This window comes from Vombatus ursinus, unplaced genomic scaffold, assembly GCF_900497805.2.
Source record: "Vombatus ursinus unplaced genomic scaffold, bare-nosed wombat genome assembly UNPS02014784.1, whole genome shotgun sequence".
NCBI lineage: Eukaryota > Metazoa > Chordata > Mammalia > Diprotodontia > Vombatidae > Vombatus > Vombatus ursinus.
In genome coordinates, this window is record NW_020954562.1 from 15,825,729 (window position 1) to 15,853,059 (window position 27,331).

At 36.5% G+C, this 27,331-nt stretch overlaps 1 protein-coding gene across 1 annotated transcript; it reads right to left on the reverse strand.

Annotated features, from left to right (window-relative positions):
* Positions 1-434: 434 nt before the first annotated feature.
* Positions 435-26,235, reverse strand: PLRG1 (pleiotropic regulator 1). The gene is made up of 15 exons (XM_027866981.1): positions 26,135-26,235; positions 21,564-21,670; positions 18,133-18,275; positions 17,396-17,449; positions 13,833-13,926; positions 11,049-11,139; positions 8,375-8,476; positions 7,238-7,330; positions 6,284-6,433; positions 6,077-6,178; positions 5,644-5,746; positions 4,522-4,630; positions 2,225-2,364; positions 1,264-1,457; positions 435-648 (listed from the first exon to the last, which is right to left on the reverse strand). Exons 1-15 carry the CDS (start codon positions 26,141-26,143, stop codon positions 589-591), a joined length of 1,551 nt encoding a protein of 516 aa, XP_027722782.1. The 5' UTR covers positions 26,144-26,235; the 3' UTR covers positions 435-588.
* Between the last annotated feature and the right edge of the window lie 1,096 nt (positions 26,236-27,331).

Below are 27,331 nucleotides of genomic sequence, written 5' to 3' on the forward strand. Positions count from 1 at the left end.
AGAGAAAGATAACACTAGTAAACAATGAAAATGAAACAAGGGGTTCTTGCATCATCACTGGCACTGACAAAGCTACTAGTGACATATGGAATTTAAATGAAGGTTGATATTTCAGACTTGAAATACTTTAGTCCTAAAATGCTTTTCAAATTTATAAGGGAAAAAAACAATCAACAAAAGGGCTGTAGATTTAGAATAAAACAAGCATATCTTTTTGCCCTTGAAAAACATTCTAAACAACCTTTATGAAAAACCCAGTAATTTGTTCTGTGAATTAAAAATGGGTCTTTCAGTAAGAAGCTGAGAAAACACAGTATTTTGAGAACATAAATGTTCTATGAACCACCTGCACATTTGCCCTTTTAGTGAACTATGCATGCATAACATCTGCATCTCAGTTTCCTGGGACCAAATTAAAAAAAAAGAACCAAAGCCTAAGAAAAAAGGGAGTTTATTGTAAAATGTGATGAAGCAGTAACAACTTCTGCTGAGTTTCTGCTTTATAGTCCTATATAGAGCACAATGTGACTGAATGCATTTATAAAAGCCAAAATAAAACAATGGCCCAATTATGTACGTGTTGCCACTTTAAAATCTTTTTCTCTTGATAATTTCTGGTTTCCAGCTGACCGGATGAGTTTCTTCCGTCTGAAAAAGTAAAGAGTTTTTTAAAAAATCAGATTAAAATTTGACTATGGAAATAATGTAATAAAAATTCAATTTGCTGACTGAAGTAAAGTCTTTGTTTCAACTAAACCACTTAGCATTTCAAGTTTGTCTTCTAACTTTAGGAGGAACTACTGTTGTTTTTAAAGGATAAACTGAAGACATATGATTTTAATTCCAATTTTACCAATTGTTTATTATAAGCCTATAGTGCATAGAACTATGCAAGGGGTTAGAGGAGAATCAAATATAAGGCACCATTAAGTTTTCAAATGGACATTATATCCTATGACAGTACTGATCTCTACAATTCAAAGATAACATTGCTAATTTTTGATAGTAGCCAATCACAGTGTTTACATGAAGAATTGTGCCAAGATTTTCCACGAAGAATCACAGTCAGGAAAATGACCAAATAACTGGTTGAAATGAAATCAGAACCAGAAATATCTAAACAGAAACTATTCAGAATGATAGTCACTTTTATGCTATGAGCTTTTTTCCATTCTGTTATTACTGAAATTTTAATATTGGAAAACATATATTGATATTACATGATTTTGTAATTTAAGCATAAGTGATCATTTAAAAACATACCGCTGAATCATCTTCTCTGTATACTTTAATGGTTTTATCAGCTTCTGCAGTCAATAATCGACTTTCAGACTGGTCAAACGCACATGCAAATATTCCTGATTCACTGTCCAAAGATCCAGGCTGCACAGCTGCATGTACTCTTTGGAAATTATAGCCAGTTCTCCAATCCCAAAGATGCATAGTGCCATTATCCGCTTGAAGCCAAAGAGAGAAGTAATATTTAAGTACAAATCATGATGATGTCTTTAGGCAATTATGCAAATAGAAAGGCACCTGTCAGAAAATATTAATGTCTTTACTTCTTTTTACTCATGCCCAGTTCAGAACTCCTTAAATCATTCTCGGTGGACATGGACCAACTTGTCATCTTGCTCTACAAATATTCGGTCCAGAGTCCTGGATCTCAAAACCATCTAGCTCTCTACAGAATCCCAGAGCTAACAATCTTAGAATTAAACCACTGAAATGTGCCTGCTAGTGTAACAAGTGACCAATCCATTTACACTGTTAAGTATGTGCAAAATTTTCTTGAAAGGCAACACTATTAGACATACCTGATAAAGCATTAAAGAAATTCTTCAATGTATTTAAACTACAGTATATGAACTATATGGGTCTATAAAATGGAAAAGGCTTTTGCATATGGGCCCGGGAGACCCTATAAAGGGCCTACCATCAGAGACCTCTCTCCTTATGTTTAGAGAGGCCTATCAAACAAGGGGCCACTTGGTGATTAATTTTTTTTGGCTATAGCAACTCATGAAACCATATACTGAGACGTGCAATGTTTATCATACAGGTTGATGAACTGAGTACTCTACCAATGAAATCACAAGTTTTTTGAAGCACTAAGGTGTTTATTTTGTAACAACTCACTAAAATAATAAATGATACCATAACCATAATGAGAGCCTCTTAGAAAGTTCAGATACAGAAAATATAAAGAAAAGTTTTATTTTACCTCCAGACACCAACACCCCATCCGAATTCACAGCCAGTGTATTAATTATAGCATTATGACCAGAAAGGTTTTGAATGAAGTTTCCATCAGGGAATTTCCACTGTTTAATATTATCTGGAGAACCAGATGCAAATGTGTAACTGAAAAAAAGATTAAGGCAGGTAAGAAAGAAAGGAAAATACAAGTCTATGAAGTCACACACCATGTTTGATTTAGTATATCAGGTTAGGTAGCTTGCTATCTATATATCTATGTATCTACAGTTGCCATAGCTACATTCCTTTATTCATGCAGTATACTTTTCTTCACAGAACAAATGAGTCAAATTGTCAAGACACTGAAATTATATTTAAAGCAAATGTGACAAATAATTTATATTATAAAGTAATTTTCAGTCCTGAGAGCTTACAGTTTTCCTTCCCTACTGAAGAACTGAAGAAACCCTACATCACACCAGAGTAATAGGTGGCACAAATAGTTATCTTTGTACAATTAGCAGAGGAGTTTTCAGTTCTGTTTGGTTTCATTTTTTGGAGGGTGGGGGGAGACAGAAAAATGTCTGAGGCTCTGAAGCTAAGGGTATCTTTGGGGAAAATACTGCCAGCCGTAATAGTGTGTTTTTCCTCTTCAGGAAGTTTTCTTTTTGTCTTCAAAGGCCATTTTCAGTGTTGCTACTACTACTCTTTCCCCATGTTTATGTTCTCTCCCCTTAGGTCATGAGGATGTGAAAGACAAGATCTCTATCTGCAGTTATAAGCAGTTTTCAGTGCTTAGTACAGTGTCACACATGCAATGATAACCATAATAAATTTTGTGATTTTTAAAAAATAGTATAAAAATGAAACAACAAATAAAATATAGAAATAAGTTTCATAAATATGTAATAAAAACATATTTTTGGCTACAAAGCCTTCAGAAGTCTAATCTCTGAGGCATTCAATGTCCAAAGAAGTGAAAGCAGTCTTATTTTATTTAGTGCATAAAGGTCAATTTTAGAAAAGAAAAATCTTGCCCAACAAGTAGTTAGTGCTTTTGGAAGTGGTAATTTAGGAAGCCTGAAAGAAAATACCGCTAGAAATGAAAATAAGGAATAAAGTCTTTCAGTTCATAATTTGCATTTAAATGGTTGAAACTAGTTCTTTTCTCTAGAACAGCTTTTAACAGGGAAAGGCTACCAGGCACCTGAAATGTGGAGGCAGGGAAAAGATGTAAAGATGACAGACTGGGATGAGTGAGGAAGACAAATGTCACTTACTTCACAATTATGCTTAGGGCAGCCCTGGTAACAATCTTACCACCTACTGTAATCACAATAAACCAACACTGCCAATGAGTACCAATGACCTTCACTGACAATCAACAATGCCATAGTATATAAACTTTATGCTTATGAACATAGTTCAACAGCCAACTGTAGGATGCTAAGATTCTATAGCAGAAACAATAGCAATATAATTTTATTTATTCTTTCCTATTACTTACTGGGTCCAATTTTAAGGGCAAAGAAATTATTTAAACTTCTAGGAAAAGTTATTTCTGAGTTTTTCTTCTGAAGTTAAGTAGTAGTAGTTTAGAAATTTAGAAATGAGTAGTAGTTCAAAATTCTTTGAATTATTTTATTTTATTTAAATTAGAATTTATTTTATTTTATTTAAATAATTATTATTTTATTTTATTTAAAAATAGTTCTAACTTTGAGTTGGGTAGCTTTAGTTGAATATGATAGTTTCTCTTAGGCTATTAATCAACTTTGGATTCTCCTCGCCTCCCCCCCAATGAAGTGTGACAGTTACACTGATGATTCAAAACAGTTGATAATTTCACCAAACATTATCTACTAAAAAAATTAAATTTATTCTATAACTGTCTTTACAGTTTTACAGAATGTACACATATCAAAATTTCTTAATTCTGGTAATCATAAGGACAGCCCTAGATTTTCTCTTAGTCTATAATGTGTACATGAGCTTCTGTCAAAATAAAGGTCACTAATTCTCAATTAAGGGCACAACATTAAAATGAACATTGTACAATTAACTCCTTTTCTGAGATGTAGGACTTAATTGTAATCAGTTTTATAATTCACTTAGAATGTATACATTTCTTTACTACAGAAGGGATAAAGAACAAAAACTGAAAATGAAAGACTTCAGTCTACAAATGGAACAGTATTAAAAATGATAGCGAGTGAAAAATCTAGGGTGAACGCCGAGAGCCTATCTTGTATGTATCAGAGATCTTGTAGTGTACAGAACCTTTTTGAAAAAGAAATAGTTCACACAGCCTGATAAACTTACTGTCTTGGGTGCAAAACCACTGCTCTAACTGATTTTTTGTGATTCGTTAGCGTGACACGTGTTTTTCCTGCCACTAAGTCCCATAATCGTATGGTTGTATCGTGGCTTCCTACAATTAAAATGAATACAGAAGTTAAATATATGAATCGTAAATACTATCACATCAAGTGTCGTACAGACACATACATGCAAAAGAACCTAAATACAGACTTACTGATCATGTTACCTCAGTTCTATCTCCTCTTGGACAATTGAAGATGAACGTCCCTACTGATCCTGGCAGTAACTTTAGCCCAGGACGATCTGTACCACTCTCTCTCAAACACTGAATTCTTAAATAAGCAGCATTATTATTACATATTATTGACGAGAGGTGGAACAAAATGCAATTGGTAAGAAAAGACGCTTATAAATCTAACTTAATGGAACACAAAATAGCAAAAGCATTTTTGGAATTGTTTTGTAAGATAGTAACAACTACTAAGAGCCACACAGTATAATTTCTTCCATGAAGGATATGATTTATACATATTCAAGCAGAAACATGAAATCTGCATTGTTTCTTATATCTTTCACTTAGGCAGGAAAATACAAAGCATGGAAATTAGAAATGATGTGAATTTGGTTGAGCCTTTCTTAAGAATATGAAGATGAATTAAAAAAAAATTAACCCGTATTCTCAAAAAGCAAAGATGGCATAAACAAAAGCTTCAAAAAGCAAAAAGAAACTGACTGCTTCTCTACCTGCCACATATCAGTATGATGTATAGAACTTTTTAGTCTAATTTGTAACAGAGGAGATACAAATAATATCAACATTTGCCAAAAGATACGAACCCTATTAATGAATGCTGGTTTTGGAGTTAAAACCTGAACCATTACTAAGCATATAGCCAAAAATCAATTCCTCACAATAACAGGAAAAGGAATTTATTTATCTTAGTTTCTACTATCATCTGATTTTAAGCTTGACAACAACTTGAAATGCACAACAGTGTTGTGATGGCCAGTTACAAACAAATTACAAATCAAGATTCACAGTAAAAGAAAATGTTTCACTAACATATGAATAAACATTTAAAATATAATGAAGGTTTTCAGTTTAGGAAATATCTACCAAACCTGTAATGATCTGTGGTTCTGCAGCTTGACACTTTACTGTAGCCACTGCATTCGTATGCCCTGCCAGCGTGTGTACACTGGCTTTTGTCCTCACATCCCATATCTATGAAGGTATAAAAATGGTTAAAACATGGAATAAAGAAAGTTTCTACTTTTGAATTCCTTTAGTGGGTGAATTATTTAGAAGAATCTTGAGATCATTTAACATATACCATGACACAGGTATATTGCAACAAGATATTATAGAGAATTTTGCAAATGTGAAAAGGAAAATATAGTAAAAAAAATGCTCTTCCAAACAGTTTTAAATAATCAGGACAATAGCTTTCTTATATTCTACTAGGCAATACACAAATGTCTTAGAATTAGTAACTTTCACATAGTACTAGATATAATCTATTTAGAAATAAACATATAACATTGTTCTACTTGCCCGTGCAGTTGAATCTCTACTACAAGTCACAAGCACATCAATTGTTGGGTGCAAATCCAAACCATACACTGCACTTAGATGTCCGTGATAATGTCTGATAACCTAAACAAAAAATAGAAACACGGTATCATATCACAATATTTAAAGAGTCCTTTAACAAAACTGAGAAGATGTAAACATGCTTTAAGACTTCAAGCTGAAATTTACCTTATTGTATTCGAGATCCCAGCACTTCACCTGTTTATCTTCTCCACAGGAGAAGAGGTATGGACTTCTGGCACTTACTATCACCCCACGTACAGTACTGATATGTCCAGTCAATGACAGTTTTAATTTGCCACTAGCCAGGTCCCAGATCTACATTCAAAGGGGAGAAAAATCCAAAAGCTAATATTCAGAAGGTCATACATGTTTTCACCCAAATCTTATCAATAAATCATTCTAGGACACCAAATAAGATTAGGCAACAGTAAACAGCAAATAAACATTCTATGTTTTTTTTTAAGACAAAGATTAAATCTCAAGGCAATTAAATACTTGGCAAAAGATTAAAGACTCCAGAAGCAAAATAGACAAAACCCACTAATGCTCAAGGAATTATTAATGTAATAAAATGAAATATTAAGATAACAACCAAGAGTCAAAAAAAAATACCTTAGCCCATAAAACTGACACCATGAATGTCAGTGGTCCAACTATTACATATATTGCATTTACACACACACACACACCCCCACACATTCTTATGGTTTCTTGCCTCACCAAGTCACAAACAAAGAAGAATGAAATGGTGTTTCAACAACCTCTTTTACCAAGCTATTTATGCTAATCCTCTGTAGACACAAAATAAAATCAAACCCAGGGTATCTATTAAGACCAAGACTAGCTAAGATGAAAAGAAAGTCACTGGGAATTAGGAGAACACAAAGTATTTAGTGTACAGATAGGTTACTGATCAAATGCTAGTATTTATTCATATGCACTCACATAGACTGATAGGCATTCCACACTGTGGCAGAGAACAAAATTCTCTCCCTACATGAATATAGTAAGTTGGAAAGAACCTGTTTTTAACCTGTTTTTAGCATAAACAGTTTAATTTAGTAAAACACAAGGCAACATCAAAGTTAAAAAGGTTCAGGTTTTTTAATCAATGTTTACCTTTATAGTCCTATCAGCAGAACCAGTAACAAACCACTGATTCCCAGGTTCTACTGCAATACATCGGACCCAGCCTAGATGTCCACTGATGACCTTTAAGAACAAAATAAAGTGTGCATAATCGAGACAAAATTCCATGTTTTTTCAACTTTAATCAGCCTCATGACTTTTCCCTTGCTTCTGGAATGTGTATAATCTATTATCTGAACATTTGTCTTATTTTCAATCTCACGAATTTATTATTAACAATACATGTCAATGCATTCAACAGTCTTTAAATCTCCATAGTTTACAACCACCATTTCCAGAGTTCACAGTTAATAAAACTTTTACTTTAGAGATAAAAAAAAATCATTATGTTAAAAAAAAAAAAACAACTTTTGCACGAAGTTTTTTTTTATAATTAAAGAAAGCTTTCCCTCTAGGCTTTATTCACAAGTAGTAAACAAGCATTTATCATAAAACTTGCAAATAAAAGGTCTACAGGGAAATTTTTCAATGGCTAAACTGAAGGTCACAGTGACTTCTTCAAAGGTAAGTTACATTCTACTAAGTAGTCTGTAGAGTCAAAGTTTCCTGCTATGACCTTCTACTTTAGTAAGATGTTCCTGCTGCTGTTGTTCTTTAGTCATTTCAGTTGTATCTGACCCTTGACCCCATTTGGAGTATTCTTGCAAAGATACTAGAATGGTTTGCCATTTCGTTCTCCCGCTCATTTTACAGATGAGAAAACTGAGGTCAACAGGGTTAGGTGACTTGAGCAGGATCACACAGCTAGCAAGTGTCTGAGGCCAGTTGTGAACTCAGGTCTTCCTGATTCCAGGTCTGCACTCTTATCTACCGCACCACCTAGCTGTACTAGTAAGAGAATTTAAGCCAATTCTTTTTTTTTTTTTGTGAGGCAATTGGGGTTAAGTGACTTGCCCAGGGTCACACAGCTAGTAAGTGTCAAGTGTTTGGTCTGAGGCCGGATTTGAACTCAGGTCCTCCTGACTTCAGGGCAGCTGCTCTATTAGCTAATTCTTAATGATAAACTGGTAATGTAAATAAAAACTGTCACTTTACAAAATCACTAGCAAAAGACAGAGAAAATTACATGTATCGCTTACACAGAGTAACAACAGATTTTAAACTCACTCTATAGAGTTTCCATGGTGGATGCCACTGCGGTTTAGGCATCGTAGGTGCCTTTTTGGCCATCATCGCAGCACTCTTGGTGCCACCAGCTTCCATCACAGCCTGGACGTTGAACACAAGATTTAGACTGTCACTACTTCATATTTCAGAGGTTTCACATTACCCTGGTTAAGGGTGATCACAGGAAGACTGACTGAGAGGCAGGAAACCTAGGATCTATTCTGCGCCCCTCCCCTCTGTTCAGTGACTCGTCCCTATATAATCTTTGGTAAATTATTTCTCCTATCTGAACCTTAATTTCCTCATTTGGGGCTAGGATTAGATGATCTACAATCCCTTCTAACTTTAACATTCAATGAAATGAAAAATGAGATGGGATGATTTCCAAAAGGTACTTTCAAATAAGTGAATGGAGTTGGCTACCATCAGCAGACAACTATTCCTGGTGTAAGAAGCAGAAAATTTAAATCAGGTTTTCTGTGTAATCAGGAAAACAATCAGCAGTGTTAATAACACAGCACAACGTTATTAAGACATTTTACTTAATGAAATAATATGCCAACAAGCTATTTTCCCAACCACATATAAAATTCTAATATAATACTAAAAATTAATTTCAATTTTGCTATTCCAGACCATATTTTTAAATTTAATACTTGAAACTGTCTTTAGTTAAAACTTTAGTATACCAATCAAAACTAAAGATCAAATTTTGAAAACTAAAATACAATTGAAACAGGTTTCCAGGAACTTGGATTCATACAAAAATCATATTGATTGGGCATAAAGGTTTATACCTAAATTTCTTTAATCATCTAATTCAATATTTAAATGCCTGCCTTTCAAATAGGAGCATGAGATATTAATATCTCATATTCTCAGAAGGAAGAAGCAGAAGATTAAGCAGAAAAACCTGGGAATTCCTAGGATAAGGAAGGAGTCACAATGTCATGGGCCTAACCTATTGTAGCTGAATTCCTTGCCACTGGAAAAAAAAAACAAAAACAGATTATGGTAAATAAAACAAATTCATCCTTGAAGGAAGAAGTTGTCAGCATAACCTAATCCGTGGATATACATACACTCATACAACCCACCAATATGTTTTTTAAAAATCTGTATCATGGATTGCCATGGCCAGAAATTCAAACAGGAGCTAACACGCTAATGATATGTCTCTCTATACTTAGTCAAGCTAATCTTTACACGGCAGAAAAAATTCTATGGCCTAAATCAGGGGTTCCCCACCCCTGGTCTAAACTATCTATGACACATAGACACAAAGTATGTGTACAGAAATACCAAAAATGTGCATAATGCAAATGAATAGATACAATGCTAATAAACTTTACATATACAATATGTACATGCTTTAATAAATACAATGCTTTAATAAACTTTTTATGCTGGAGATTTTTCTATGAAGATTATGGTTTGAACATACCAAAATGACCATCAAATTTACCTCCCTCTTTTCTGTAAGTATTAATATACTTTTAAAGGTACTTAATAAAAATCAGATGGAGTACAGAGTAGTGGATAAAGAGCCAGCTTTGGGAAGATGAGCTTAGGTCATGCCTTTGTAACTTGATGGCTAAGTGACCCTGGGAAAATCATTTAACTTCTCACTGTCCCCAGGCAACTCTTTTAAGCACAGAAATTACAGAATAGCCTCCAATCTACATGAGTAATGGGAATTTTGGAACTGGGAATTCCTAATATGTGTATCTTCACTTGATAATTATAAATTTTTTTAAAAATTCAAGTTCACAAAAACAGGAATTTGAATATTGGGATACACTGACAGCTAATTCAAATTGGCATTTACTTTATAACATTACCAAAAGGAGTTTCATAAGATCATAGATTTCAAGCTGAAGTTCACTTATCTAAAGTTTTACTCAAGGTCACTTAGGTACATTCAAATCTAGAGCCTGCAGAATCTAAATGTGGTATTTTTTCCACTACAGAATCCTCCACTCAACTTTTCTATTTCTTTGCTATTATAAATAAGATTTGGAATAAAAGAGAAATGAAATAGCAAGCACCAGAGGACTATTATTGTTACAATAATAGAATATCACAGCTACAAAGATTTTATATATAAGAAATTAACTAGGATGGGGAAGGGGAAAAGTTTAATATAGTACTGTGACAGATAAAATGTTTCATTCCATGCTATACTATAATTCAATGTTAGACATACATTTTAGGAAGGACATGAATAAAATGGAACATGCCCTAAAGAGTAGAACCAGGATAATAACAGGACTAAAGACAATGTTGTATCAAAATGTTTAGCTTAGAGAAAACACAATTATGGATTGATCTGATAACAATATTTTGAACATCTGAAGGACTGTCCAAAGGGCAGAATTAAAAGCAAGGAATGCAAGGTACAGAGATAGAGATTTTGGTTGGAGATAAGGGAAAACTTCACAACAGGGAGAGCTGTCAAAAGCAGAATGGGCCAACTTAGAAGGCACCAGGTTTCCCCTCACTATCTCTCACTCCTCAAAGACAGGCTAAAAGACAATTTGTTTAGAGCTATTGTAGAGGGGATTCCTGGTCAGGAACTAGTTAAACTTTATGGAATCTGAAATCCCACCAAACTCTGAAATTAGGTGATTCTGTAAATAACGTATCCAGGAGTCTCTGCAAAAGGAAAACTTACCATAGCCAACCCAGGCGGCTGTGAACGTTCAGGAAGTCCAGCATGCCGGTAAATATCACCTACGCCAGCTGAAGTACGGTTTGCATCTATCCTGAAGAGAAACAACATTTTAAATATTAAATTTACTTTATTTCTAGGTAAGTATGTCATTTTAAAAAATTATTTTGGGAAGTAGACCATCACTGTTATTTCTTTCCCTGAGAAAAAAGATCACAGCATTTAAGGCTGGAATAAACTTAAGATGTGTTCTAGACTAACCCTGTCATTTCACAAATTAGGAAAACTGAAGCCTAGAAAAGTTAAATGGTTATCTGAGGATTACACTGGTAGTAAGGGGTAGAACTGGGACTTGAAGCTAGAAATCCAAATTTCAAATCCAGCTCTCTGTCCAATGCTGACATATTCTTAACAAGACTAACAGCATCTTGGCAGGTAGATTCTTAAACAAAATAAATGATCAGCCATAAGAGCTTTAAAAAATACAAGAACTTCCCAATATATAAAATAAACTTTTTTCTAAGCTCAGGTCATCATAAATAAACCTAGTTTTCAATATTCATCAACACAATCCCTCAAAGTTGTTTGCTAATAGTATTTATTATCTTGCTGAGTTCCAGGTACCTTTCTTTTACCCTTAAATACACCAATGTAGCCTATAATTCAGAAAGTTTATTTTTTTTAAACCAAATTTTTTATTACCCAAGAAATTTCCCAAAATTAAAAGGAAGAAGATACTTAACTTCAGTTTATATGTCTAAGAAGACAATTTCCAGCATGATTCAGTATCAGATTGAGTGCTGTGAGTCAATCACATCCATAAAAAGACACTTAACAAAATCCAATATGGTAAAGGACTATTAGATGAGCTACCATTTTTGTTGATACCACATTTCCCCTATGTTAGCATAGAGGGATGAACACTGACTATATTAGAACAGAATGGATGGGATAACAGAAAAGTATCAGATGAAAACATTACTATAGTGAAGATTTTATGAACACATTCAATACTGAAATTCCCTGTCAAACTGAATAAGACAATCTATAAATGTCTTTTCAAATGAAATGTGAAATTTTTAAAAGTTGAGGTAGTTTATTAGATTAGAAAAGGTTATGGGGGAAGGAGGGGCAGAAATAATTAAAGACACACAGAAAAATTAACACAGCAAAGAGATTTCAAACAGGTAAATAGTTTGCAGTACATGAAGTACAATAGGGTACATAATTTATCATATGATTCAATCTGTAACTCAGTGAACAACAGGAACTAAACACAGAAAGATAGGGATGAGGTCTGGACTTGTGATTTTATTGATTTTTACTGGGAACTTCCAAACAAAGAAACTCAACACAGGTTGACACCTAGTCTTACAGAGCTGCTTAAAACATTGCGAGATTAAGTGACTTGTCCAGTCATCACAAAGTCAGTATCTATCAGAGGCTGAACTTGAACCGAGGTCTTCCTAACTTCAAGGTCAGGTCTCTATCAACTATGCCATGCTAACAGTTGTCTAAGTGAAGGCATACTGCACTCAAATTACTCTACTAGGTGCTCTAGGGGCATGCCCCAGCTTTAGTGAGTTAAATTCTTAGGCAAGGCCCTATAGCTAGGTAACTTTCCTTTGAAGAGCAGGATCCCCATCACGGAAGGTAATATAATCCTGTTTCTTTTGGCAACTGCATAAGAGGAAACAATCACATGAAACAGAATGGCAGCAGGATTCTCTCTTACCCCCCTCAGCTCGATGTTACAGAAAAATGGTTCCATTAATCTAGACTGACCTACAACATAACTTACCCAAGGATCTCAGTTCCAGAATATACATAACCAAGTACAAAAACATAATAAAGTTTCGAGTAACTAAGGAGGTGAAAATACTAAAAATCAGTGGGACAGATGCTGTTACTTTGGAAATACTTCATAAAGACATGACACTTATGTCACCCAAAGTATGGACAATCCTTTTATAACTCAGTAGGGAAAGCTGATCTTCAAAAGTGACAGCTGCTTAAAAAAAAAAATTTCATTACCCTGTGGCATTTGTAGAGATGAACTATTCCAAACATGGCTTAGCTGGATTTCGGACAACAGATATAGTTCATCACCATCAAAAGAAAACATTTTTAAAACAGATGAAAAAATGTGAATGATGGGTTATTATAAAATTCCTAACATTTATTTTGTAGTTACAAAGAATAAAAAATATACTCTGTTGAGGTTAAGAAGTTTAGGAGTGCTGGGACCTTGAAATAGTGACACACAGGTCCTGCCTGAACGAATTCAACTCAAGCCTCCTTTCAGCCAAAGACAAAGCTGATTAGAACATTGACTGGGGTGAGCAAGATTCCTAGTGAGTCTGCTCTATTGGCTAGATTTTAAGAATCTGAGCACCTTAATGGAGTAAGACAGATCTTATATACAGAAAGACTGGGAGGGATCTAGCAATGGCCAAGTAGGTTGGGGTGACTGGAAGAGGGGGTCTAGGGAAGATCTTGATGGGAGTCGCCAGTAAGCTGGGGTGACTGGGAGGTAGAACACCAGGGACCTGGACCACATGGCCAAGGGAGACTGGGATCTAGATAGGATCAAGGAGTGGACACCTGGGGTAGGGCCAGGTGCAGACAATGAAAAGGGCAGTTAACTAATCGAGAAGAGCAAACTGCCCCAGAAGAACTCCAAGGCCATGTGGGAAAGTCTAGGGTTTTTCCCTTCTGGGGTCCAGATCCCAAAGACATGATCTTTTCCTTTCAGGGGTTCAGATCCAGTCCCCATCATCTTCATACCTGGACTGTGAAGGAGGTAGAGCCACAGCTAAAGACTGTGCAGCAGATTCACTCGGCATTCTTTGAATCTTAGTATCTGCAGTCAAAGCCACACCTTTAATGGAAAAAGTTTAATTAAAAATAAAATGATAAGCATTTTGCTAATGGTTCTTAATTATTAACATTGATAACCAGTAGTTTGTTAAAAAATAATAAAGTTTATCATAATAGAACTTACAAGATCTAGAAAATTTTAAAACAAAAATAAAAAATCTTAAGACACATAGTTTTCCCTGGGTGTAGATTTTAAGCTATATACAACAATGAAAATAAAGTATTAAGACAAAAACAGCAGTGCATTGTTTGAAAACTTCTATACAGTACAAAGTAAGCAGAAAGATCCTAATTATTTCTTTCCAATACTATTCACATGACCCACACCCCAGAGCCCTGTCATCAAACTCTTGGTAACTTCTTCATTTCCCATAGGTTTAACATTTCTTTATGACAATTTCTATGTCTATTCTATAAACCTAGCCCCATTCTCTCTATCAAACTACTCTAATCTTGCAACATGCTGTCCTACAGGCTTTTCAAACTCAACATGTCTAAAGCAAAACTCATTATCTTTTCCTCAAAACCCTCCCTCTACCTTTCTTAATTTTCTTATTTCTGTGAAGGAGTTCCAGAATGGAACCGTTGTTGCAGTCAGTCATCCAGGCCTGCAACCTCAGCATTATCTGACTCTTCACTCTACCTCACCCTGTATTTTCAATGAGTTGCTAATGCAAAGTCTTGTCAATTCTACCTCCACAACATCTCTTATATCTATCCTTCTCTAGTCTAGACTGGCCAAAGTGGTTTTCCTTTATCAACCTTTTTCCTATCCAATTCATCTTTCACACAGCTGACAAAGTGAAGCTGATATTCCAACCACATCACTTCACTGCTTAAGATACTCCTTCTTGTCTCCTAGATAAAATAAGAACTCCTGTTTGGCTTTTAAAGCCTTTCACAATTTGGCTCCAGCCTACCTTTCCAGATTTATTGAGCACATTATTCTCTTTCATGTACTTTATGTTCCAGCCAAATAGATCTACTTATCTTTTCCCATGTACAACACTGCATTGCCTGTCTCTTTCCCTTTGCTCAGGCTGTACCCTTCATACTCTGAGTATTGACCCTCTTTCACCTCCACTATGCAGAATCCCTACCTTCTTTCAAAGCTCAGGTCAAGTGCCACCTTCTACAGCAAGCCTATCTTGATCCCCTAAGTGTCTTCCCATCAGAAACTATTTTGTATTTATTAGGCATCTAATTTTGTATCTAACTTTCTGAATGTTAGCCCCACCCTCACCCCCACCCCCCCAGAACAGAAGGTTCTTTGGAGCAGAAACTAGATTTTCTTTTTTGTCTTTGTATCCCTAGCACCTAGCACATAGTAGGTGCTGATAAATGAATGAAGCAAAACGATTCAAATATATTCTTCACACAAGCCTATTCCCTAAGAAATTACTTTTATGATGAGACAAGTTATGAGCATCAATATGTTCCATAATGCCTACACACCACAGCTAATAAAAAGTTTTAGTTTTACCTCTCCATATTCTAAATTTTAACACTAACAAGCCATTAAAAATTTAATTTTTTTTTTCTAACCACCAGGGTACTTCCCCCTGACCCTTCAAAATATAATTTTCTAATTCATTCAATCAATTCAAATACTATCTGAGCAAGAGATTAAAAAGACATAATTCTTGCTACATAAGCAGACATTCTCTTTGGGGAGAAAATACGTACAAAAATTTTCCCTGTTACTGTTAAGTAATAATCAAAGAAATATATGTGATTAAGCACCAAAAAAAATGAGAAAAACAAAGGCCAAATAAACCCAGAGAACTGGAAAATCAGCATGACCTTGAGCAACCGTGGGGAAAGCCAGAGATTACATAGGACTTATGATCTTACAAAGCAGAGATGGAAGGGGACTATGAAATCTGCTAGTACAACACTCATATTACAGCTGAGGAAAAGGATTCAAATAAATTAAATGACTTTGACCAACCTCACACAATGTGGCAAAGTGAAGATCTGAATCCAATTCTTTATAATACAGCACCTCTGACCTCACAAGATGAGTAGAATTTAAGCAGAGGGGGAACAAGTATCAGCAAAAGCTTAAAATTAGGCCAAGTCATAGCATATTCACAGGAGACTCAACAAGTTGGAGCAGAATGGTAACAGCAGAGAGTAATGGAAGACTGGGCTGGGTAAAGAGCCCAAGATTATGTGAAAGTAGCTTTTGAATGCCAGCCTGAGAAGGGTAGAAAGTTTCTCCAAACTGTAGAATCCTACTGCTCTGCAGAATGAGAACAGCTGCTTCTAAAAAATTCTGATGCTACCAACATTATGTCCTCTACAATATTAAATAGGAAATTACATATCAAAATAATTGTTGCATGTAGCAATTTTTCCAGTGTGAAAACTGGTTTAACTTCTTATTTTCTGCCACCAACATCAGTGCCCCTGATTAGTGCCTGGCTAAAATTTTTGCCAGGGGTCCTTCCCCTCTCTTGCTCCAGCACATCACCCAGCATTTCAGAGACAGACAGTGATGGATGTTATAGACCTGTCCTTTCCCCAAATCAACCCCCCACTGCCCAGCTGCCATCACGTACATGACATCCACTATCAGCTGGATGAAAACCCTCACATTCCTACCTCTAGAGGAGGTATCTTAGAATTCTACTACATTCGGGCCCTTGAACATATTTTCCTTTTGGTTGAGAACCATCTATCCCTGCCATTGGTCCCCAAGGTCTTCAGGACCTTGACATTTGCTCTGATATTTCCCCTATCAGAACCTAAGATGACTGGGTTTTTCTATTTGCCATAGACTGAACATGAACATGAGTCCTCCCTTATGTGTTGACCCCTGCAAGTGGAGCTGAGAACACACTATGTCTCAATTCTCTACTTGTATCCCCAGCACTTGGGACAGTGCTCTGCACAAAGTAAGGGCTGAATAAGTGCTTTTCTGTTTCAGTCCATCAACTTTTTCTTTTTAATATTTCCATACTTGACCCCAACTCTCTCACAAAACTGATATTTATGGGTTCTATCAATATATTTCAATTACAAGTGTCTAATGGCCAAACTGATTGGGAAAATGTAGCTGAACTGACACTGATCCAATCATGCAAACAGCTATACGAAAATGATATACTTTAATACTTCAAAGAATCTGTGTTCTCACTGATAACAATGTAGACTGCGATCCATTCATGGTCACCACAATCCTATGCAACTCTTGTCCACACCCAGATGTTATTAAAATAGGGAGGGACTGATATTATTAGCTTTGTGATATCACTGGTATAGTTAACTCCCTTTATCAGGGCTGATCAGCATCTTTTCTACGACTTAACAGTTTTAGTTACCTAAAGCAACTAAGGAGTGAAGTGACTTTTCCAGGAACACAACCTGCATGTGGCAGGTGTGAGAACTGAGCACAAGAAGTCTTCTTGGCACTAAGTGCAGCTTTCTATCCAAAATAACATAAAAATATTTAATAATTAACTCACCAGGTCCTGGTGGATAAGGATGTGTACCAGTTACTAAATATTCAAGTTCTTGTCCTAAAAGGAAAAGGTTATTTGTCATGAAATGAAATTAATACCAATACATCTTTAGTGCATCTTCAAGGGACTGGGTTCCCATTTTGCTAGTTACTAGGTAACATACTCTGCCTCAGAAGGAAACTGGCAATTTTTCCTTATTTTGGGTGGATGAGGGAAGCAATGACCACATATAATAGTGTCATGTTCTGCTGCTTAAATGCACATTTGTTACACAAAATTGGAGACTTACAAAAATGCTGCTCAAAGGGACAAAAAATTAGTCCCTTTAACCAAGCAACTGGCATTTCAGTGTTGCTGTCCTTATTAGGACACTCCCTGAAGAGGTTCACATGCCAGTAGTCTTACTTTATTCTTCCCACCTGCAGTCAGGTTGGCTTCCTTAATGTCTACAAGCACTCTCCCTATACTGCTCTGAGAAGTCATCTTTTTATCTTACTGGCACCATCACTTACCGTGGAGATAGAAGTGAGTTACTCACAAAGAATTCCACTCTACCTTCCCCGTGGGAAACAAGGTCTCTACTCCTTTGCCATTAAATTTGTTGAATACTACTTGTTTCTCCTGGCTATATCCAGGAAGAGGCTAAGCAAACTAAGTTTCGTATTTATTTTTTATTCACAGATTTCATTAAAACAACTCTCACAAAACAGTCTAAAAGCTTTCATAAATGACACACTAACCTTGATTGGCAGGATACTGTTTATGCCCATATGCATCCACTGCACTCTGAGCACCTTTCTCTCTAAGATTTTCTTTCAAAATAGGCATGTGCAACACAGGACCATACTCTGTATGAAGTTTAACAGCCATCTTTAGTTTGTGACTATTAAAAGAAAACATATATGACTTATTTTCAGTTATTTTATCAAAAATATTCAGTAACTCAGTTTCCCTTTATCAACTACCTCACGACAACATCTTATCTTGACGTTATTTATCCAAGTTGCTAAATATTTAAATGAAACAGATTTGTAATCTTTGTAACCTTTTATTTATTCTGCTTTTTTCATATACATCTCCAGATTCCTCCACTAAACTCTTACTGTGAGGTTTCATCACTGTGTAAAGGTGACTCTAGGTCCCCTATGACTATGCCAGTACAGTATAAGCCCTAGCAGGTCTACCTTAGCTGATATGTGACTAAGTGTACATCTGCAATCTAAGAACCAGTCTACCAAAGCTGAGAGAAGCAGATCATCTAGCTTCAGGGTTATAAATTTTTCCAATAAAAAAACTCATGAAGACTATCTAAGCAACAGAGAGGTTGCAATCTGCTTCTGTGGAGACTGGATATTTACTCCAATAAAACTATAAATCCTGGAAATATTGTAGTACTTTGGGGTTTATTAATATATTCCATATATTTTAAGGAGGGCTCTCTGAAAATTCATGTCATCATTTCCCACCCAGCTGCTTTTCTAGACTTCATGACCTTCAGAAACACACTCTGCAAGATGAAATCAAATCTGAAACCCTCACCTTCTCAAATTAACTCCCTCTCCAATTATAGGGTTTCATCATGCCCAAGTCAAGTAACTTCCCCCCATCCTCTCCAGACCCTACTGGCACATAGTAGGTACTTAATAATGTTTACTGACTCTGACTTTTTAATAGCTTTATAATTTATTGCTATATTCTTGATCATTTTTGACCAATTATGAGGAAGTAAGGTATATACTACATTTTTCTATTAATGACTTTTTAAATAGTTTATCAGTTATACCTAATACATACTTTTCCCTGCTTCTTAACATTTATAATTTACTCTCATCAACAACTTTAAGATATCTTAGAAGTGATAAATTTTTTTAAAAAATCGAAAAGTTTCAAAAGTCCAATTCTACATCACATATTTATTTCTACTCAATTGATTACAACAGGGTATATCACTCTTTCTCTTCACTGCTGTTTCCAGAAAGAGTTGAATACATATGTTATATCCACTTCCTCACCATCCACTCATTCCGTAAACACCTGCAATTTGTCCTCTATCTCTATTATGTTACTAAAACTAGTGTCTCCAAGATCAAGACCTCTTAATTGCTGAATCCAGTGTCTTCTTCATAATCCTCATCCTCTCTGATCTTTCTGTAACTCATGACACAGTTGATGCCTCCTCCCCTTCTTTCTAGTCACCTCACAACCACTCTAGCTCATCTTTACCATTTTTTGCTTAAACTATTTTAACAGCCTCCTCACTGTTCTCCCTACCTCCAATCTCTCCCCTTTCTAATTCATTCATTACACAGCTGCCATGGCTTCCATCAATCTGGCCTATCTCCATCTAACTGCTTCTCCTTACTCTCATTTGCTGCTTCATCCTCCTCCTTCAACTTTCTAAATGTAGATATTTCCTCAATCAAGATTCTGTTCCTAAGACCCTCTTCTCTTTTCTCTCTAATCCTCACCTATTTTCTTGACTTAAAGTATTACATCTATTCAATTATCCCCTAACACTAGAAATCTAGTCCTAGTCTCTCTCCAGTTTGTTTTACTACTCTAAATGCCTACAGGATATGTCCTCTTAGATTTCCTACTGGTACCTCAAACTTATCATGTCCAAAGCTTTAGTGATTATCTTTTTCTCTAAATCCCCTCCTGATCCAAATTTTCATTTCTTTTCACAGTATCTCCATCTTCCCAGTCACCGTGCCTGTCACCTACACTCAGTCATTATTGACTCTTCCCTCTCCCAAACCCATATCCAATCAGTTCCCAACTACTGTCAATTCTACCTTCACAATAACTCTGGCTTCTGCTCTCTCTCTGTCTCTCTCTCTCTCTTTCTGAATTTCCTCAGTTGTAAAAAATAGACCAAACCCACAGGGTTACTGTATAGCTCAAATGAGATAACATCTATAAAGTGCTCTGAAAATCTTACATAGCTATATAAAGAATGATAATTATTATAATATCATCCTTTACCATTTTCATTTTGTCTTACATACTACTTGTTTGTATACCCATCTCTTCCTATTAGAATGTAAATTATTTAATGGAATGCCATATGTAATCTTTTTTGTACTGCTAGAACAGCTTCGTGCCCATGTTTAAGTGCTTAAAGCTTGCTGAAGTGACACTTTATTCATATGGCTACAAAATCCTTTATACATACAGAAGTAAATGTAAAAAGCTGTTACCTGATTTAAAGATCAACAGATATCTTGTAAGCTTAAAAATTTTTGAAGTTCTACACATTTCCCTAAATCTAAAAAGAATTATAAATATCAAAAGCATACAATAAACTTTGCTGTTATTAAACTGCAGAATAGGGAGGAAAAGGAGAACAGTCTGAAGTTTGATTTTTAGGAAAAATGAGCTATTTAATTTTGAGCTACAATACTTACAAATAACGCATAAATGAATTCAAGACAGAATTGCAAGGACAGTTTTTTTTTAAAAAAGAAAAATAAAGCAGAGAAAGAGAACTTAGAATGCAGTAATTTAGGACCAAAATGGGAGGCCACAGAGATTAATGGGAAAAAAAAACCCAACTCTTTCCAAAGTTCTAATATTAACTAAGAATGGAAGATACGGTGAAATAGATTAGAGTAACTTTTGCTCAGTAGAATTCTGAAAGCAACAGGAAACTGAAAGCACATACATAAAATATCATAAAATGAAGTGTCAGACTGTGATCATGAGATTCTTAGAATTTATGATATTATACAATAGTGTATTCTTTTCTCTAATGTTACAAGGAAGATAAAGTATGAGATTAGCTTAAGTTTTGCCATACAAAATCTAATCTTTTACAGATATCCAATAAATCTCAATATACTTAGTCAAGTGATATTGTCCCCATTTCAGTAAGAAATGGAATGAATTCACTGATAACGAGATTCCATTGACTCTCCTTGGATCTTGGTCAGACCCCACCCAACCTTCCAAGGGTCACTCTCAGCCCCACTGACCACCTACTGTTTTAATAGGCATATAAACTATGAACCCTTCCACCATGACTGTCCTTGGTCTAAAAGAGATGGCCAAATGACCATTCTTTTATTAATAACCTTCTGGCCTTATTAATGAAATGATTAAATTATCCAGAAAAAAAAAAAGAAATGGTATGAGTTAAATATTATGCTAACAGAAAGAAAGTTATAGTTACCTCTCTTCATCTAACTGTACTGGCTTTGCATTATCTGCCACAAACATGTCATGGGTCCTCTTCAGTGACCTGAACACAAGCGTGTGCACAGAATGTTTCTGTACTTCCTAAAAAGAAAAAAATTATTATATTAAACAACAAATTACAAATAGGAAAAGCTAAAATGGAAATACAGAAATATGAATTTTCAAAATATCAAAGTGGGAAATTAAATAAATCAATCTTCAGAAAGGTAGAATAATTTCTCCCAACCTGGTAATCTAACACTACTTTTACACTTACTTCTGACTTCAGACAAACTTTGCAAATTGCTTTGTTTTGGAATACGGAAAGGACTCTAGGATATACCCCTAATCTGTCTTAACCGATTTACCCACTATATTTCTGGCTGCAAAGAAGTTAATTAAATGTACATTATAGTTATGCTTGTCTGTTTCATATTTATATGGTCTGTGACCATTCCAGTTGGTCTAAAAAAATACTTAATATGGCCAAAATTATGGGCTCACTCCCTCACATACTAATACTAACTTCGAACTCTGCTATAATCACTCCTATCCAAACCAGCTGTTGTAAAAATGAATGGCATCTATCACAAGGAGGTGTGGCAAATATAGAGCTATAGATCAACAGGCACAGGTATATCACCATCATTAGAAAAACAATAAAGCACACAGATCAGTAATATAAGTATGATGCACAGTTCATTAGTATTTACAAAGAAGTAACATAACTGTTTCAGTGATCTACCTTCCTGTAAAGTCAAAATTATTGCTTTCCTGGGCAAGGGAACCAAATACACTCAAGAAACAAAATAGCACATGAATGATGATATTTGTACATGCCACAGAAAAAGATTCAGTTTTTTGGTTTGTTTTTTTAAAAAAACACTGTTGACTACAGTAACATTTCAATTACTTAAATCTTAACTATCTAGAAGACAGCTGAGAACCTGAAAGATAACAAAAACAAAATCAAAAAAACTCCTGAGCAACTAAAACATATGTCATATAATCAATACACAAAATTTCACATATTTTACTCATGGAAAAACCATCCCTTATAAACACACCCCTCAAAGGCCCTTACCCAGAGCTCATTTACACTAAACACAAATTCTTACTAGTCTTATCTGTTCTCCTAACTCTCTGAAGACTGAAAACAACAAAACAGGAAAGAGGAGAGAAGAGAATTTAAAAATAGATATATTGAGAGCAACAAGAAGTTAACAGCTAACAATGAGGGAAAAGCATCTTTTTGGAAGGCAGTTTGGAGCAAGGCAAAGTCCAATGAATTTGAAGGGAGAAGACCTGAATTCAAATTGCACTTATTATGTAACTGGAATCTATGATCTAATAAAGTTCTAAACCTATGACCCAATGAATGGACAGAAAAATTTAAAAATAGATACATGAACTAAGAAAGCATAACTCTGGAGCCATTTTGGAGATATTCCTAAATAATTCAATAGGTCCTGATGCAGTCCAATATACTGCAGTATAATAACTGATTTTCATGATTACCTCAAGTCAGCAAGAAAAAAGTTAAATTCTGTTGGTAATGTAATAAAAGTTTCAATTTAAAGAATAAGGGTAATGTGCAATATATTTTATAAGGATTTACATCCAAAACGCTTAAAGTGCAAAAAGTGTATCAATATTTAAAAGGGTAAATGTCCATTATCTGGAAAACAGCTATGTCAGGGAAAAAAACACAATAGGTATTACTGTATAAATTAGTTACTTGAAAGCATATTCAATGTTTTGCATTTATTTTTAAATAATATTTTGTTTCCCTCAATTACATGTAGAAACATTTGTTTTTGGGTTTTTTTTGGTTTTGTTTTGAAGTTTTGAGCTCCAAATTCTACCCCTTCCTCCTCCCTGAGAAAGTAAGCAATCAGATACAGGGTTTTACATGTAATGCCTGGCATTTATCAAAAGGTATTTAAATACAGAAGTAATAAAAGTATACTGTGGCATGATAATGTAACCATACTTCAGCATATCCAGTTCCCTATAGCATGATGAAACACTTACCAACTGAACATTTATTACCCTACCAAAATCCAAACTGGAGGTAGGCTAAAGAGATGAGAAAAAGGCATCATAGGGCGAGGAAGATTTTCTAAGCTGCCTGCAATACGCAGGTTTTGGCCTCAGAGAGGAAGCTAAGTGTTACAGTGGACAGTGCTAGACTTGGGAGTCAGTAAGACCTGAGTTCCAATTCTGCCTCACTCTTACTACCTGTGTGACCCTCTCTCAAGGGTTTCCTCAGTTTCCTAATTGGTAAAATGAGTATAAACAAGAGCATCTACCTTATAGGTTTATTGTGAGGATCAGATGAGATGATACATGTAAAGAGTTCTGCAAACATTAAAGAGCTATGTAAATACTAAGTATTATTTTAGGCACTCATATTCTAAAAGCAAAAAGTAACAATGGAAAACTATACTGAACAAGATTACCCTACTATACAAATGGATCAAAGTCCTAATCCATGTCCTTGTCACCAGTGTTCTGCTAAGAATAGCAAGGGGACACAGGAGTCTCTGAACAATGTTCTGAATTGTTCACATCACTGCTTCCTTTCAAGACCACTGATAGCCTTTAGGCGACAGCAATTTCCTTCACATGTGGTAATGCAGTCATTTAATGTTTATTAAACTGAACTGGTATAGCTCTGCTGACAATCTCTGAAGTTAATTAGTTTTCTTAGAATTTACATTTGATTGCAAATGAGTTTCATAAATATTGTAAAATGTCTAAATTTTGTCACAGTCTAATTTTAGGGAAAATAGCAACTAACAAATTTCTTGAAAAATATTATTTAATTACAAAAATACAGACTTGGTAGTTAATGACAAATATTATCCCAACTGTTAGATATATTTACAAAAATACAGACCTGTTAGTCAATGACAAATATCACATACAAAATGGGAAGGCAATAATTTTATACTGCAAAGCTAACGTGGAAGTAACTGATGATGGAACAACTCACAGAAGTGTTACTGGTAGAGTTGAACCTCAAATTTCTAATGAATAACTTGTAACTGTTAGTTTTCCTCTTGCCTTTAAAGATTCACAAAAAATACTGTAAATACTGTAAATAGTAGAATCCCATTTACTGTGTTATTACAGATTATTATTTATTACATGTTGTGGGAAAAAGTTTTCCATGATGAAACTGTAGATACAAATGGATAGAAAATATAATTTTTAAAAATTAAGTTTTAACAGGGCTTGCAGTAACAAATTCTAAATAAAAAAGTAAAAATTCTCAAAATCACTATGTGATTTCATCTACATGAAATGTGATTTATAGAGATTAAAGTTTAATCATCTACCTAAGAACCACAGCAAGTGACAATATGGCATAAATTGTAGAGCCATTAAACTCTAAGAACCACTTTATGAAATTCTATTCCAAGTCTGTTTTGCCACAAATGAAAAAAATCTTGTGTGACTGCTCATTGGCAGGCCCTACAAATTAAATGCCTTCTCTCATTCATATTTTCACTATAACAGTGACTACATAAAGCACATCACAAACAATGTATCAGGATAGCATCCACAGCACTAGTGATAAAAGACTGCAAGAAGGAAAGGTAATAATCTTCCCTCAAAAACGGCCTCTCCAGGTAGGAGCTCTGCACTGCGGTTTCCAGGAATGGACCTAGTCTATAAAGATTCCCGTGGATCAGGGAAGTCAATCCAGCTCCCTTTACAGCTGCCAGTAATGCAGTTATCTTATGAATGGGGACAAGAGGGGGTGACTGTCAATCTAGCCCCTTTTACACTCACTAAGCAGGTGCCAGTAATGCATCTATCCTATGGATACAGGAGTTTCGCAGCTATTTCACACTGAAGTGGCAGACCAGACAGAGGAATGCAGCGATGTAATGACATTTCCTACAGAAGAGGCGAACCTCCCGTAGCAGCACGACGACCTCTGATGCCACTCACCATGCCCACCTGCACACTAGCGAAGGGACAGAGTGTGCGGAGGAGGAAGAGAGGCAGCTGCCTCCGGACACGAAGTCGGGTTAGGGGACCCGAGGAACGAAGGCGGGGGCAAAGGGGTGCGGATGGGGCGGGGGTCACATGCCGATCCCTGCAGGCCCGTGATCACGCAGGGACGGCAGCATCTTCCCGAGAGCAAGACGCGAAGGTGCGGCTGAGTTTGCCCGGGCTGGAGAGCCGCCTCGCTCCCCGGCCGAGGGAGGGAGCTGGGGCTCGCAGCACCCAACAGAAGCCACTCCCCGGGAGGGACGGAGCCCGCCCTAGCCCCGCGAGCTCGGGCTCGGCGCTCGGGGGTCTCGCGGAGCCACCCGCGCATGCCCACTCCTCCAGCCCCGCGGGCTCCTCTCCTCCTTCCTCCATGGGAGCGCGGGGGACGGGCCTGGGTCACGGCCTCCTCTCACTTTCGGGTCAAACCGCCGCTCCCGGAGAGCCTGAGCGAGCAGACGCCGACGGCGGACAAGCGGCCGGCCGAAGCCTCCGCTGCCGGGCGGGACCCTCGCGCGCCCAGAGGCCTGCTGCTCTCTCTCACGCGCACCCGTCACTCACCTCCACCATGACGCCGACCACGTCGCCCGCCCCGGGAACGGAGAAAGGAGGTCCCGGAGTCCAGATATAGCTCCCGCCGCCGCAGCTACGCAGCTGCTTCCGGAGGCCGGAGGCGCAGGCGCCTCATGTGACGCTAGAGGAGCGCATGCCCATTGAGTGGTGACGTGGTTTCGGCTGCGCTTGTGCGGACTCGGAGGCAGCGGTGGAAAGTCAGGCGCTTCCGAGACCGTCAACCATTAGTCAGTTGGAGGAAGCCGGGGACTTAATGGTGGCTGCAACTAATGAACTATGCATTTTCCTTAGAGGCAATAGAGCGTCCTGGATAGACTGCTGACTTGAAGACAGGAAATCCTGTTTCTGAGTACTACTAGCCTCTCTGAGCCTCAGTTTCCTCATCTGTAAAATAAGGGGTTTGGACTAGAGGGTCCCTTCCAGCTCCAAATATGTATTAAACCCACCTTATAGACTGACCCGCCCTGTGGCCATGGGCAAAGCACTTTAGCTCTCTCTGTGCTTGGTTTCCTCATTTGTAAAATGGGTATAACGTTACTTCAGAAGGCTCCGTGTTATTCAAAATTAGACATTGACCTTTGCCCGCATCCTAGTCTTAAAAAATGGGGGGGTGAGGGGAGTGCGCATTTGCCTCAGAGTTTGGCCCCCTTTGCAGGAGAGAGACACTGTCTCATGTTGTGGTAGCCCTAGAGTTGTAGTCAGAGGGTTCCTGGTTCCCTGAAGTGCCACCACGGAAGACACCTTTTTTCTTTCTGGGCCTGAGTTTCTTTTTATTTCCTTAAAATGTGGGTATTGGGCTAAGTGATTTCCAACATTCTGCTCTCCAAATCCTGTGATCCAAAAAGCTGGTTGCAGTGGAACGATGTATTGCAAATCCATGGGCTGTGAGAAAGTTATGACTCTGCTATAGGAGGGAAATTAAAGGGGAGGTAGAGCAGACAACCCTGAAATTTGGAGTCAGAAAATGTATTTCTTATTTCTTACAAGACCATTGACAAATAGTTTCATTTCTCTGGACCTCAGTTTCACCATTTGTAAAATAAGGATAGACTGAGGTGGTAAGGCCCTTTTATGGATTTAGATGAGGAAGAGGCCTCAGATCATACATGATTACTAAACTGCCATTAGTGATCTTTGAAAACTTGAGGATAGGAGAGGTTCTGTCAAATGGAGATGGGGATCTCT

Excerpts from the sequence above, each read along its gene's own strand:
- PLRG1 (XM_027866981.1), bottom strand. Across the intron at positions 17,450-18,132 it reads ACAGTATCCTGCCAATCAAG|GACAAGAACTTGAATATTTA; the intron begins GTTAGTGTGTCA and ends TTTTCCTTTTAG. Across the intron at positions 8,477-11,048 it reads AGCCGCCTGGGTTGGCTATG|GCTGTGATGGAAGCTGGTGG; the intron begins GTAAGTTTTCCT and ends TTCAACGTCCAG.